The following is a 17,059-nucleotide window of genomic DNA, read 5'->3' on the forward strand; positions in this document are numbered from 1 at the left end:
AGGGCAGAGTTACCTTCGAGTTCAAATAACGATTCGAGAAGAGGAAGAACGGTTGAACAGACGTTGAGAGAGTTACCTCGCGGGGAGTCGCAATCACTGACCCATGTGAAGCTGAAACTTCTGGAAATAGCTGGGGAAGTTTGCGTCGCTATGTCGGAACAAGTGAGCGAATCCATTGGCGGGCTGTTCGGGCAGCACGAGCCGGATCCGTTTCGGATCTTCGATAACAGGGATTGAAGAGAAATCGGTAGCTGAAAGTATATTTCGCCTCGTTATTATCGTGGAACAGTTCGAGAAACATATCTAATTATGACCTTTATAGAAATATACAACTTCTTTGAAACAGCTTTCAGCTTTTTTTAGATATTTTTCTAGATAATTTCCCTTCCTGTCGCGAAATCTGTTTATTCGATTAAAATTATTGAGCACAAATTATGTTTGAAATTAACAGTGTTGTGGAATCTATTTTCATACATGCGAATTAATTCTTTGACAACGATTCACGTAGAAATTTCGTTCCATTTATTCTTGTAAAGCTACGAAGATGATTAATATTTTATTAATCCTTGAATTAGATCGTTAGCATCGTTAGCATACAATTCTTCTTCGTTTTATTTTATCATTTATCAACACATTTAATTGATATCCTAACATAAATATATAATTATTAACAATTAATTATTAAAATTTGCAATTAAATTCCTTGTTGAAATTAATCTTAATTTATCGATCGATACATCTCGATGGAACAAAATTTAAGAGTATTTTATAAAATGAAAGAAATCCTCAAAGTTAAGGGAAAAAATAGATCTGACATTGTAGCTTCGCAACGATATTCTCTCTCTCTCTCGAAAAAAAAAAAGGACTCGTGAATACTCACCGAACCGGATCTGGAATTCTGCTCGTCCAATATCTTCTTCACGTCCACGTTCTCCACCCGTTCGAACTTGCCGCTGTCCACGCTCCCGATGGATCCAACGTTGTCGTCTTCCGGGAGATCGCAACTCACGCCCACGTCGTTACCCCTCGATCTCGAGAGCGAGAACTTCTTCAAATCCACGGGACTCACCTGCCTCACGTCCTTGTCCGACTCGGACAACCGTTTCGCGGATATATCCGAGCGCAGGGTGAGAGGCGACACGGCCCTCTTCTTCGACAGGCCCTCCTTCCCTCCGCCACCACCGTTCTTCGCCCGCAACGCTTCGTTGTCGAGATGAAGGAAATCCTGGTCGGGCAAAGAGGACACTCTGACGAGGACCACGTCGTCCGTGCTCTCGTGAAACACAGGCGCGTGTTTCTTCCAGAGGATCTTCGAGAACGGGGACCTCTTCTCCTCCGTTGGCGTGACCGGGGCCGATCTAGGCCCGTTACCGTCCAACGACCTCCCCCCGCCGAGTTGTTGCCGCTGCACCTTGTCCTCCCCATCCATCTCGTAATCCGGATCCATCATCATCTGCTCCTCGTTCCGTCGAATTCTCGCCAACCTCGGCGTCCTTCTCCTCTTCTGCCCCGTCAAATTCACGGGGAGGCTCGTTTTCCTGTGAGCATCGCGTTGCCTCGGCGGCAATTTCGCGTTCGACTCGTCCCACGGCCCGAGCCGAGAGCAGGCCGCCCCCTTCTTCTCATCCTCCCCGGCCCCCCTCGAACTTATCCCTACGTGTTTCTTTGGTTGATCGTTTCCAAGGTACTTGGCGCGCCCACCGACTTCCTCCGTGGCTTCCTCCTCGCCGTGTCCACGGTCCAGTTTCGAGGGCAGACTAGAGGTGTTCAGACGGTCCTCCACGTACGTTCTTCCCGAGAGATCGAGAATTTCGCCGCCAGGCGGATACCTCGCGCGCTCGTCCACCACTCGTTCCAGATCCTCGGGCAGACTTCCGCTCTTTCTTCGATCGTTCCTCGCCGAGACGAGGCGATCGCGCGGCGGGGGCGGCTCGACGTAGCCCAGGCTCAACAGGAAGCCAGTCGTCGCCTCGTCGTTGAACAACTTTCCATTTCGCCGGCCGCGGATCTCGTCGTTGCGGGACGATCGATCGAGGCCGCCCGAGCTGCCGATCGAGCTCTCGCTGTCCGATATCCCGAACTCGTTCAACAGCTCCTTGTAACGCACGATCCTCGCCTCCTCCTTGCTCCTCTCCAGCTCCCTGGTCAGCTCGTCGATCTCGTTCGCGATTATCGTGTTGAACTCGGCCAGGATGCTGTTCGACCAATCGCCGATGTCATCCACGCCGTTGCAACCCCTGCACGAGTTCTGACGAGTTCTCGTGCTTTTCGTGGGGCACGGCTCGAGCGTGTACCGAGCCGGCGGCGGGGCCGGCTGCGTGGGGTACTTTGGCTCGTCTGTAATGATCAGGGGGGTGGACGGCGCCGACTCGATGATCTCGCCGATCTCTTCCTGTTGGGCGGAAAAATCGGTTAACGATGACGAGAGAGAGTTTAGGGGAGGAATAAAGGAGGAGGGTGTTAAGGCGAATTTTTATATTTCATTTCATCTTTCTATCGATGTGAGAACCTGCTTGTTTAATTTAAAACGATTCTTCAGATTTGACTGAATCTATATCTCTTATGTTTAAATATATTTAAGCAGATTAAAAAAGAAACATTTTTATTTCAACAATTTTCGTATCGAAAAGTAAAATGAACTTTAAAATATCGTATTTTTTGATACGATCTCTGATAATTGATTGGAATAAAGGCGTAAGGAAATATGAGAATTATCCGTGAGGTGCAGAAGAAATAATAATCATTGCAATTATTTCCCGTGTTTCTTTTTAAACTTTCTATCGCGGAGAGAAAATTAAATCGCTGGGATCGATTGCGAAACGACGATATTTAAACGAAAGGGAAACGCGCGATACTACGAGTTGATGGGATCGACATTGGCATTACGATTCATTCCAAGCTCATCTCGCGCAACCGTAGCAATATTTAATACCATCTGGCGAATCGATGCGTCTCCCAAGTTAATAACATCGTAACAACCACCGTGTTAAAATATCAGTCAAAATGAAACATCGAACAAATATTTATAAACACGATATTCGTTGTGGACAGGAATCTTACTTTTCACTGGCGGATCGATCTTGACGCGAGAAATGGAACCACTCGTCGAAATCGTCATAAAATGGTCTGACAGAGACGACACGTGGTCGTTGTTCCATCTCGAAACGAAAAATCAAACGATGGCCTTCCACACCACGACTGGCCGTGGAAAAAAGCGATGCCTCTAATTTATGGGCCGATCTTCACCCAGGTGGACAAGGGTCGATTAACCTCGATCACGTACAGGTTTAGAAAACCTGTTCGCTTCGTACGACACTTGTTCGACTTTTCTACTGTTCGAGTTGGTCCCGCGAGTATTTGACTCTCGACACCGATAATAGAAGCGATTTGGAATCGTTAAAAAGGTTGTGTAAGCGATAATAAACGAGGAGAGCTCGTCCGATTGATGATGATTTAGTGTCTGGCTGCTGGCTAAACGTTGTAACGAGATGTTTACGTATCGCGCCTCCAACGTGAAAACATGAAATTCAACCGGTGTTACCATGATTTTAAATACCACGTCCTGTAAACGATATTTATCACAGTTTTAAATTTTCCTCAAAAAGTTTCGATTTGGAATAATATTATTAAGAATCGTATCATCGAGAGTTGCTTAAAATTCTGACGCGAAAGTTATATTCCCCTGATAATTACAACGTTTCAATTACGAACTTTCTCCGCTGTTCTTCACACTTTGTCAAAACTCTTTAATTTCCTCCCAATGGGAACGAGGCTAAACTTCCATCCGTCAAAAACTTTCGAACCGCAAGAAGAGCAACGTTACGAGAAAGGTATCGAGGAGAAAAAAATAAATCTTCCTTTGTCTTTAAATTCATTAATCATTAAACGCAATCAATTTCATTCCTTGCAACTCTGACTAAAAGTTTTCCTTTTCATCGGTGTAACATTTTCGCTCGCAATCAACCCGTCCAATTCGAATTCGCGTTTAATACGAATACGTAGGAATATCGATTGGACCGATTCATGGATCGACGTTCATGGAGGATCGCATCAAAGATCGCATCACCTTCGATGGCGTCTTCGGGCGCCATCTATCAAACGCTATGGCGCGCGTAATGAAAAGCTTGATTAAACTTAGTCGCGGCTAGGCGATCCCCTGGCTAAGATACCAGCACGTTGATACGCGCGTCTATCATTAATCAAACGGACGAGTATAATATTCGTGCACGCGTTCCTTTTAAAGAGATTCCTTCCTTTTTTTTTTTTTAACCGGCCAACCCGAGGATCTATCAAACTCGAGATGAAACTGAAAAATTGCCCCGCGAATTCTTTTTCCATCCGCACAAAGGGACCCTCCATCCGCTTCTTTTTAATTGCACTTCCTCCAGCCGCACGAAATTGGACTTCGACTTATCCTTAACCGACTGCAAATTCAATTTATACGAGCTTACGATCGATAGATGATCGGACATGCTATCATTGGGACGATATCGATTGCAATGAATGTCGAGCGATCTCGAGGAATGATATCACCCTTACCTCGCTCGTGGTGTCTTACAGTAAGTAAATTTCGCTCGTTTGATGTTCGAATTGGGATCCATTCGATCAACGGAACTTAATTTAACATCCTGATTAAAGTTACATCATTCCTTTGTCTCCAAATATCTTGTTCTAGTGACCGAAGATATACTTAATTGCAAATAATGTTCGATCGATCGAGATGAAATGATAAATATTACGTTTAAAAAATATATGTTATTGCCATCGAAGCCTCCTTTCGATTCGTCTCGATATTTCAATCGGTTATCGAGATACAACGATTCAAAGTTTCCAAAGGAAATTACGAATCTATATTTTTTCCTGGAAATGCACCACTAGCTAGTAATACTGAATTAAAAATTATCCTTTTCTTTGCACGAGGATATCTCGAGAACCGGAAGTCGTATCGAAATAAACAAAAAAACCACTTTAAAGAGGAAGGTTCAACGCTTCTAATGATCGTTCATTCGTTGGCCGAAGTTATAAACGCTCAAAATACCTTTCGATAATTTCTCCTGTTCAAAGACTATTTTCAATCATCAACAACTATAAAACAACGACAAAAAATCGTCAAGATCCAGCGACGGCAAATCGGCAACTTTCGCAATAAAATCCCGAATTTTAACGAATTTTCTTCTCTCGTTCAACCTCGAAGGATGATCAGAAGCGGGAATTAAACGGTTGCGATGCATCGAGGGTAGAATTAGCGGTGTGACGCGATCGTTTAAACGGTAGAAAGATAGATACGTCGGATACGTACAGATTAGTCACCGATAAGAATCCGATGGACAACGCCGTGATAGTTATATCCTCCGTTATATCCCACGTTAAGTCATTCGCTGGCTCGAGGCGCACAATGCAACACCCGTGTCAGGACAATGGGAAGCTCGTGCCCGATGATTAATCGCCAGGCTGGTTATAATAACGCGAAACCGCAGCCAGACAAGTAACTAGGGTTTTATTGCGATGGAATCGAATACCGAGACTTCATCGCGATGGATCGCGAGAGATGTTCATTGGCCGGTGGTTAATTAAATGCATTGTTAAATTTTGATAGGCCTTTTTACAAACTTTTATCACATTTACCAATAATTCATACAACATTAGTTGTAAATCAAATTGAGTTACGTTCTTCGATTGACTTGCGAAACACTATTTTCCGAACACCATTTCAATTATTTCTTGATTGTTGTACATATTGATTCGTAAATTCCCTTATTAATGAATCTCCCACTCTTCGTGTGTTATTCACTCCATTGCACGCATCGATTTTTGAAAAAAGAATTAACGAGGCATCGCGTTAAAAAAGATCTGACAATTTGATCGAACGAAACGTATTTGTTGTAACTCGCGACCCAAATTATTATCACAATATCGTCGTTCCATCGAAAGCAATCACGTCGAAAATTCCACGGATGTTTCTTTAATCAGTTCGTTATCCGTGCAATCTCGGGCACGGAAGAAAACAGTCGTTTAAAAGCACGGGGGCCGAGGAGCTTTCGCATAAATATCGGTTTGATAAATGCGGCGGGCGGCGCGTTATGGATGGAGAATATTAGAATGGAATCGCGATGCCGATTGTAGGCGTGCGTCTGGTTGAGATTAAATGCAATCCCAATCAGGACGATTCACGAACACTTCCGTGTCAGCCGAATGGAAACATTGCGCCCATTCAAACGACCGACTTTCCTTTAATTGTCTCTCTCTCTCTCTCTCTCTCCCGATCGAATTGGGTTAGGCGAAACTTTTATCCATCCTCTCCGATATTTATTTCAACTTAACTCGTGTAAAAATTCTATTCTATCGAACGTTTCTTCGTATTGCTCAATCCTCGCGATAAATAATCGCGATTAAAATTAATGATAAATGGTGACCTCTCGAGGAGAAACGCATTTGCGATATTTTAGATGCATGATAATGCGAAATCCGGTTACAAATTACGAGGATTAATTTCTTTTTCCCCTTCTAAATATCGCTGTGCTTTACGATTATGCAAGGTATCACAGGATTATACGCTCAAATAACCGATAATTTTCAACTTCAAATGAAGCGAAGCCTATCCGAATGATTGAAAACGTTTTCGTTCGAAGGCTCAGCATTAAAGCGCATAAATTTTAGACGAAATGCCATGGAGCGCCTCGAAGGAGCCCCCTTTCCATCCGTTCGAAACAATGGAAAATAAATTCAACCCGTTCCCCGTTAAACAACAAATGTGAGAAGCGAAAAGGAAAGTCTCTTCTCTATCGAGGGAGGGAAAGTGGTAAGCCTGAGTATAGTAATATACACAAACGAAATTAAAACCAATTACAAAACGCAAAGGCAACATTGTAAAAGCGTTTCAACCGTTATTGTGAACGCAATTCTTCTATTTTATGATTTCATCGATGAATTAATTCTGATTTAATTCTTTCTAAACATACTTCTATTAAATTTTATAATTTTCAAGAAACTAGCAAAGCAAAGAAATTGGTCTCTCGACTTTTACCAGTGTTATATATATATATATAAAGAAGAAAATCCATGGAAATCCACAGAAGAAGAACTTCGCGTTAAAACGTTATAAAGAAGAAGGAAAGGAGTGAAATGATTGGCAAAACGAGTCTTGTCCAGTTATTATGCACGTAATTCGTAACAGTGGAACGATAAAACTTTAAACACACCATTGTCCTGATCGACTTCGTAGATTCCGCTCGTGCATCATCGTGTATTGACTTCTCACGATTTTTTTTTCCTCACGTGTATATATATATATATGTATGTATATTTCCGCCTTTGGCAAATAGAGATATCCAAGCACAGTGTCGTTACAGAAGTTACGCCTACAAAGTCGATTGGCGATTACGAAACGGCAATATCTTAACCTCTCTCGAAAGATATTGGCTCACCTATCCCCATTAACATAAATGTTATTTAACACGCTCGAGGTGGGAATGCGTGTCGGCCAATGATTCGACTCGTGCCGCGCTGTAAACTTGTGGAGTGTGGATACCTGCGCGATTAAAAATAACTGTGTTTACACGTACGCTGGTCGTTCGCAATATTTCCTTCGCGTGGTTGAGGATAGATTAACAATTGAAAGAACGATAGAGCACGTTTATGGATTGAAATTAAAATGTAGAGAAAGAGAAATAATGTACCGAAAACAGAAGAAAAAAAAAGGAAGAAGAAAATATCAAAAATGGAGCCTATAAAATCCAATTAAAGAAACTAATTTACCCAAAACAAATTTGAAGTTAGAAATATCAATTTTGCCAATCGAATAATTGTCCACGCGAGATTTTACTTATTTTACCTAGAAATATTCTCAACCTTCCCAATTGTATATATTAAAGAGGCGAGTCAGTGACGTAGACACGGACTACAGACGTTACAAGAATTCCTGATCACCGTTTACAAGAAGCAAACAAGAATTCGATGAAACTTCCTTGCTGCAGAATGTAACGCATCAGTCAACCGTTTCGAGGCGGGTAGTACAAACATAAACGAATTAATTAGAGATCCGACGACGAGAAGACAAGATCGAGGAGCGACCTTTCGATACATAGAGAGGGATTTCACCGTGTGTCGTGCCGAATCGGCCTCCTTTAACCGGCGACGGTCGTGGCATGCGGCGAAGAAAAATTAATAAAGAAATATCCGGGGACGCGCTCGTTAGAAGAAGAGGAATCCGGTCGTGAGGAGTCGTCCGTGCACGAGAGCCGCATCAAAGTCACCAATATACAACATCGACCAGTCCATTAGAGTTTTTATTAATGTCCACGAAGAGACAGCGTGGCCGCTAATGACACCGATCGTCCCCCCAGTCATTAGTTTTCCTTTACCGCGAAATTTTCCCAGGGGCCGTGTCATCGTACCCGAACCATGCCAGAAGGAGGAAAAGAAAGAAAGAAAGAAAGGAAGAAAGGAAGGAAGGAAGGAAGGAAGAACAAGAACATCGTTTCCAGATAAGAGAAAATAGGATTTTTCAATGTGACACCACCTGCGGTTACCTCAATTTATTTTACTTTCGCGATTAATTTAGCGCCTTCGTCGAGGTATTTATCAAATCGAGGAAGAAATCGTATTTGTATTATCATTAATATAGCTGCGATTAGACGGATCTTTTTCGTCGATTCGAGATAATGCACGAATGAGTGAAAGCATACAGGGATACGAATTAAACGATCAAAACGTGATAACTTTTTTAAAATTGGACTTAATTGGTGTAGAGAAATCTTTAAAAAATTGGTCAAAATGAACGAGAAAAGAGGATAATTTTCTTCGATTTTAAAAAAGAAAACGTTGTCGTCTTTTAAAAGATAATATATTTTCGAGTCGCGATAGCTTGAGAAAGAATAGCTTGAATCAATGTAGCAGTAAAAATAAAACTAACAAGATATAATCATCGATTTAGTGTAAGATTAATACTCGATAATAAAACGAATATTAGAGGATTCATGGCGGCGCATAAATTATCCGCTTGTCCCGGTAACAGAATCATTCGACAACTCAATCTCGATCGCGCATTAGAAGAAAGCGTCCATTAAATTTCCATCAGCTTCCAGAAAAGATTTGATTTGATTGATTTCACCAAGTTAAGCATTATTTCCAATAACGAGGGGCTTTAGATCGAGTTTTTCTCTCTCTCTCTCTCTCTCTCTCTCTTTTTTTATTTTGTTTTGTTTTTTGTTTCGCTCGAGAAAATGATATTTTCATTACACTTTCCCCACTTTGAATGAATGACGACCGATCCTCGTCGATCGAAACGAGCCATACGTTTCAATCAAGAGGATCGTTTCCCCTTCGAATGGGCATACAGAACGAGACACGGCCGAGCGATCGTTTGTGGAAAACTGGGACGTCATTCGGTCTCTAGGGATCACAACAATCATCGTCGAGACTCGTCCTACCAGCCCGTGACCTGCAACGTTTTCAATTTTCTCTCTCTCTCTCTCTCTCTCTCTCTCTCTCTCTCTCTCTCTCTCTCTCTCTCTCTCTCTCTCTCTTTCCCACGATGAAAGCCGCCTGCCTCGTACGCCTTTGAATTTTGATGATCAATTCCATTTCGACGCTTGCCTTCGACGTGATCTGAATCATCACGCGTCGCTTTGATAGATGGACGAATTAGGATTAGATCTGTTATTGGATAAAAGTCTCGTTCTCGTAAAATTTTATTTTTATATAAATTTAAAACTTCACTACAGAAAGAATTACGTAATACCAGAATGTAATTCTCGTGTAATATTAATCGACATCATAAGGAACATCGCTAAATCCCTAGCTGATAATAGTAATCGAAACGAAAAACCTGAAAATTTAACCACATTTCCATTAAATTTATAATGATCAACGCATGTACAATCTCTTTGAAACCACCTACTACCATTTTTTCATTTATTCTTTTATTTGGAAATATTTTTTATAGAAATACAGAATCTATTACCATATTTCCAACGTTTTCGTTTTCAAAACGGAATTATTATTATTCACGATAATAATCTCTAACTTGGCCACGTCGGATTAGCCCCAATAAAAGAGCCATCGCTAATTAGAGGCAAAGAAGACGTTGAACGGCGAGGACGGGAATTACTGGAAGGGAATCAAGGTCTCGATCGGCGTGGATTTCCCAACGCGGAGAGGGATCGGCTAAAATTTGTTAAAACCGAGAGGCAGAAACTCGTTGGAGCGCAAGTTGCGACATTCCACGCGGGTACGCGCGTGTTCGATGAGTCGGCCGCGTGGAAACATTAATCTTCCATGTTGGGCGAAACGATCACGGCGTCCAGTACAAGCGGATTATATCGTTAAATGCGGGGCGCCACGCAAGAAGATCAAACGTGACGTAGACGACGTTCGTTGCACTTGTTCTAAATCTCGAAACGAAAACTGGAACGCGATTCACTCCGGGGACGACACGAGTCATCGAGTCCTCGAGATCAGTAGCTTCGCGGCAAGAGCCAGTTTTCCAGATCACTTATGCAAGAATAAGATAGATCGAGAGTAACCGGGAGGAATGATAATAATTGCGTATTTTATTTTAAGAAAATACCTATAAATATCGAGACGTGTTAATATTCTATGTGTCGTTTCAATTTTGGTATGCATTGCTACAAGTATTTCCTTATGTTATGCATATTGTGCATATTAATAGTATAATGATAATAGATATTGAATGAATAAATTAATTTGAATATTAAATATTGTACAAGAAATAGATATATATATATATAACTTTTTCTTCTATTGATTTAAAATTGTAATATGCAAGTAGTAATTTCTAATTTTTAATCTTTAATCTGGAATTTATAAAGTAATTGTCGAATAAAATTCGATAGTATCAATGAAATAATATTTTCATATAAAAAGTTATTTCATTATTAATTTCTACGTGTTTATATTCCAAAGTAAAAGTATTCTATCCTAAATCTTTGAACTTGACTCAGAAGATTCTTGACTGTATAATAAAATTAGAAAGAAGGCGATTAAAAATTAATTAATTTTTGATTACAAAAATTCTTTGAATTCCATACACACGGGCATGGAAAATATATAATATGTAGTTTGAATTTTTAATGGGCAATAAATTTTAACGTTTATACAAACATAAAATCGTATAAAATTTGTATAAATATCTCTTCATTATTAAAATGGCAAATTGATTTTTCAATTTGTAGAGGAAAATAAATTCCGCTTTGTGAAAGATTGAACAGGCCGAAGTGTCAAAATATGGAAACGAAGATTCAAATGAACATTCGATCATATTTTCAATATTTGACTTCTATTTGTATCTTTGCTCCCACGCATTTTGACACAATTCCACGAAATTCCAATAAGAGGTTGAAAAGGGGGACAAAAATCCAATACTATTATTGCATTCCGTATCGTTCTCGTTATCGAACCCGAAACAATGGACCGTGTGGATTGTAAAACGAAAAACAGACAATTTCGTTCGACAACGGGCGGATACAGAAGCGTATCCGTTGAAATCCTCTGGAATCGTGTAATACTCGTTAAAATCGATCGGATTTCACTTTACTTTTTCGTTACTTGTCGTTCCGTTGTAAACTCTGCTAACACGAGATAAAAAGATCAATAAAATCCTGTTCCAATTTGAAAAAGAATGAGAAAATCACAACTGCTATCTCTATCGTGTAAAAAAAGGAATGAATATTATACACAAACTGCGGTATTATAATATATATATAAAAATTATTTATATAAATATAATATGATATAACAATTTAATCCTTTTACTTTTGAACCAAAAAGATTGAAGAAATTTAAGAAAACGAACAATTTCTTCGTTATACGTTCATTTTATAATCTAGAAGAACAGCATTCTAAAAATATCCATAGATTGTGAAAAAGAAAAGATACTTCTATATTCCCTCGCTCAAATTCTTTCGTTAACCAGGAGTAAAATCTTGTTTTCTCGCAATTCGAAGCAAATATCGAAGCAATTTCTCGAGTAACTTTTTTGAATGAACCGTGTTGCCTGCCGACATGATGCATGGAACCGCTTCTTTCCCTTTCTTTCGATATTTTTCGCCCCGGGACCGAGTTCATACCCGCGATAGGGGAAAAAATTTTGTCGATAAATTTTCACCAGTTGTCATATCGCGATATTTTACTGCCATTCCGACCGTAAAACGGTCGACTGTTCGTGCCTATATCCCAAACCGGATACGATGAAAGTGCACAGACAGATTCACCAAGTCACCTTTGACCGGTTTTATTGCAACGCCTCTCTTGATGATTTTTTTTTTTTTGTATATTGAAAATAGATATTTGTTATTTATATAATACATACGATATTTGTTCCGTAGATTACTTTATCAGATAATAAAGTAACGAGCAATTCGATTTTATCGACGTTACCAAGTTGATTTAAGATATTAGAAGAGAGAAGTCTTGAAGTTTTCACTTCGTGTCCATAATTTTATTATTAATGGCAATATCAATAATAATATTAAAAATTAATTGTAATTTTTGTTAGAAAGTTATTTTATTTCTGTTTTTGTCACGTCACTTTATCGATATTAATTAATTAATCGAATTGAAGAATTTTCAACTGGAAATTCGATAAAATTATTGTTGAAATTGCAAGGAGGTTTAAGAATCGTGTTTTCTGCGTTGTTCCTAGATTCAAGAAATAATTGAATTTCTTCTTAAATCAAAGAAATAAATAATTGTTCAATTTTCGGTTTTCAAAATAGTGTCTTATAATTGAAAACTTGATTGTTTCGCGATGATTTATAACAAAACTGATCTATGAATTCAAGATAACGGTAATGTAATGATTATTCTTAATTAAACGCAAGTATATTGAAGAAATTGTGCGGGTAACGGATGGAATTTTATAATATCTGCATCACATCGTAAAACGCCATTGAACGCTCCTCGGATGGAACAAAAATCATCGTAATCAATCGTTTGATGCATCTTGATTCTTCGTTGCGATAAAACAGGTTAAGCAAGTAGACGGAATAAGATAAAACATAGAATTCGATGGTATCGTTACTATTTATTTTAACAGATTGACACAAGTCTTTTCTTTTGAAGGAAGAAGATTTATCAATGCGAAGAATCTCTTTACGGAATCTGTGATTCACGAAAAGATAGCTAATTGACAATGATTTTCATAATTTTTCCCATTTCTTTGATTCGCGGAGAAAAAATAATCTTATCCAACCATTATCAATGGCATCGCTTTTAGTTATTTAAAAAATTTTACAGCATTGATTATTCATCTTAATTTATTATTAAAGATATTATTACTTTTCACTTTGAAACACTCGAAGATTGGAAAAAGGCACTTTGATTACTCAGCTTCGTGTCATTCCATTAAAAATTCATACGAACTATCTCGTCTTCTTATAAATTAACAGATTTTATTACATTGACATCTTTTGAAAGGACACTAATTACCACAAAAGATTAAACCTAAAACTTTATCCCCTCTTCTTCATCTATGATACCATTATCAAAACACGTATTTCATCTATTCATAAAATTATGAATAAAAAGCAAGAAACGTCTATGAAAATGCATCAACTTTTCCTATACATTCTTCCCATCCATGGAAAGCAAACTGGAATTCCTTGCGCGTATTCAATACCGATCCTCTTGGAGCATCGACAACAACTGTAAAAATACGCTTTCGGCTCTTTCGATGAAGGGAATTACGTAAAAGCTTTTCGATGATCGAACCTTAAAACCGTGTCCCGGCGTATCGGTTTCAGAATGTGTTACAAACTCTGCAATCGAGTGCATTTGTTTGATTATACTATACAGTTCCTTTCCGATCTCCTTCGCGCACCCGGTTGCGCGTAATGGTCTTCCTGATGGCAGAGCAGAAGCGTAATGCGATTATAGCCGGCGTGCATCGTAACACAAGGGAATGCAACGTGTAATTTACGTCGATGGCCGATAGAAAGCTGAAAGAGTGGAGAGGAGCACGGTCGACCCTTCGCTCTGCTCGTGTAATCGCTATCCCGGCGTTGATCATCCTTCCTCTTGATTCTTAGCGACGAGAAAGTGTTTCGGCCGTCCGCTCTTTCCCTCCCTTTTTCCTTTTTTCTTTTATTTCTCTCTTTCACGAAATTTCTGTTACGTTTATGTCACCGTGGAAAAATATCGATGCAACGATATTCCCGTCGATTTGTGACGATTCGACGCATGTAGTACAGAAAATTGAAGAAGAATTCCCTTATTGATTTTCGATAAGCAGGAGGAACGGTCGTGTAACCGAGGACTTCTTTTTGTTTTTCTAATCGAAATTGACGAGGATCGACGCACCATCTGTAATACTGAACACGTGCAAAATCGGATATGCGGAAAACTCTTTCTTTTATAGCTTTCACATTTTTTGGAAAATTTCATGACAATACACGTCAATCGCCATAAAAGATAGAAAATCTTTATGACGTCGCCCGAACATTAGATAATCGAAGAATAGATTTGCGAATAAATCGCAGTAACCATTCTCGAATAGAAACAAATGTGTATAATCAAATTAATCCTAATAAACAACATTTGTAATTTTATGATAGAACGAGTACGATAAATCGAACTTTATCATCGTTATTATTATTATTTCTGATCGTGTACAAATGGAATAAAATTTATACGTATATATCTGCTTCGTATCATAATAAATTCATCAGAAATTGTTAATCCCTTCCAACCGCCCTACGATAATCTACTTTCGACTCCGCTGACTGCTACGCTTCGCCTCGCAACCATCATTTTCCCCTGCATTCCACATTACGTATGCATCATGCAAATCGTCAAGGTGCTCGACAAAGTCAAAGCCATCGATCGTAAACCGATCGCGATCGCCGGCTAATCCAACCAGGGCACGCCGAGCGATATATTCCACGAACGTACCGCGGAAAGGAATGATTTATTCGTGTCCAGGCCCCGTTCCATACGTGACATAAGGTTCCGTGTGAAAGTCATTTAACGAGGGGAGGGAGAGACACATTGTTCCAGGAGAGGCGTCGGCGGGTAAAATGGCCGGAGCGGCCGGTGGCTTCGAAACGATAAGATATCGTTTACCATACGCGTATATACACGGTGGGCCTTATGCAGTGACCCCCATTAACAAGCACCTAAAGTCCCCGGTGTTAACCTTCGTAACACCGAGATCGTGATGCGAAGTACAACTATATCGATTATATCTTTTTTGTTATAATTGTTTTCTAAAATAAATATATTGCTCGTATAACTGAAGAGTAAATAGATATTTTAGATATTTTATATAAATTTATGAATTTAAGAGGATTTTCAAATCTATTTTCATCCTTAAATTCAGATTTGCCGTTTGTTTTGTTTAAAATTGAAAAAAAAAAATATCTAGCATGATCCATTTTGTAAATGAATTCTGTTGAAGGAATTTAATATTGCATTAGTGAAGAGATTCAGAGACTAAAAAATAGGGAGATTATTGATTTGTCGTGTGCGATAACTGTTTATTAACACTATGACTAACTAAATCAATAAAATATATCTCTGTTATATTTATAGAAAAATATAATAACTCGATAATAAATAACTAATAAAATGTAAATAAATAAATACATTATATATTGGATATTACTAGTTAATAGTCGCGTGGCGCTAGTGTCGCATAATCAATCGCCATAGTATTAAGGTTATAAGTAATAAGATTCGAAAATAATTAATACCGATAATCGGAGGAAATTTGAATTATACATTGTATTTTGTCTATATTTTATTAAATAGATAATAAACTACTACTAAATTTTTTTTTCAATTTTAACTGCTCGATTATATATGCCTCTTAAATTATCAATAAATTTCAAATTGTTTTCGTACATATTAAAACGAATTAATATGCTATTACTTTTTACTACGTAATTATATATTACCCTTGAATTATCCTTTTAAATTTAATATTTTATGAGCGCACGGTAATTAATTCATCATCATTACTCGCATGAAAAGATTTACGTAATGGCTCCGGGAGGAGGATTGCGCACCTTCCTTCACCTATTTCTCTTCGATTCCATTCCAAGTCGTTCTTTCCTTGAATTAAAGAGATAGAGGATAATTCGTCGGAATCTGAACTCTTCTCGTCAACTTTTCACTCTTTTTACGGAGAAACCAAGGATCACGGCTCATCCTCGGCTCTTTTAAACATTTGGCTATCGGTGAATCAAGGCCGGCCGTTTCATAGCCGGGTTGTAAAACCTCTTATGGAATATCGAGCTGCTTCCGATGTCGAAGATAAAACGATCCCCGCTTTGGCACGAAACAGTAATCGATTTTCGAAATCTTATGGAATAAAGAATGTTACAGAACGAGACTGGAACGAATAATTTAATTTGGAAAATATTTATATATTTTCGCACGTAATTTTTAAACAGATGTGCGATCACCTGTGTGAATACGATACGTGCATCTATCTCAAATCAAACATCGTCATTATTTCTGCCATGCCATCATCAACTTTTAATTGCGAGAAAATAGGATTTGAAACTTTCCACGCGTGGACGAGTTTCATATTGCTCTTCTCGATATTCTCTAACGATCGCTCGAAAAATAAAATCAGGAAAAAAAAAAAACGTTGTTGTTTCAAAAACAACCCAATTTCTTTTTCAACCAACCTTCACCCAATTTCATAATAATATAAACGAGAAATATTTCTTTAATAGGGGCATAGCTCTAACTTTCTCCCCTCCCTGTTTTGCAAAGTTATATATCACTGTCGTTTAATTCACGGTAATTCGCAACGCGCAAAAATTACTGGAAAATTCATCACGGGTGGAAATAATACCGTTCGATCCTCAAAGATTTATCACGGCGCAGATTTCAAGGAGAGTATATACAGCGTCGAATATTCGGCGTGAAAAAAAAAAGGAAAGAATAAATTGGTTCACGATTAAACTCGATTTTGAAATATGAAAGCAGGTTGAAAAGCGGCCGAAATCGTTTAAATAAAGCTGCTCTTTGTGAACGACCGCGGCCCCGACGTATCGAGGATCCTCTCGGATCGCTTAATTTTGATTTATCGCCC

General features: G+C 38.9%; 1 protein-coding gene across 3 annotated transcripts in view; it reads right to left on the reverse strand.

The window, feature by feature from the left end:
* The window catches only part of cv-c (RhoGTPase activating protein), a 315,849-nt gene that overhangs the window by 200,783 nt on the left and 98,007 nt on the right, over nt 1-17,059 (reverse strand). For 2 of the 3 annotated variants that reach the window (XM_086916699.1, XM_086916700.1), the window contains exons 3-4: nt 881-2,392; nt 14-251 (exon numbers count right to left, since the gene is read on the reverse strand). In XM_086916699.1, coding sequence (XP_086772825.1) covers nt 14-251; nt 881-2,392 — 1,750 coding nt within the window. The remainder of the gene's footprint in view (nt 1-13; nt 252-880; nt 2,393-17,059) is intronic. The other variant, XM_012492546.3, reaches the window with a different exon arrangement.

Source organism: Apis florea, unplaced genomic scaffold (assembly GCF_048593485.1).
Source record: "Apis florea isolate Af1SG1 unplaced genomic scaffold, ASM4859348v1 contig_3803_pilon, whole genome shotgun sequence".
Taxonomy (NCBI): Eukaryota; Metazoa; Arthropoda; class Insecta; order Hymenoptera; family Apidae; genus Apis; species Apis florea.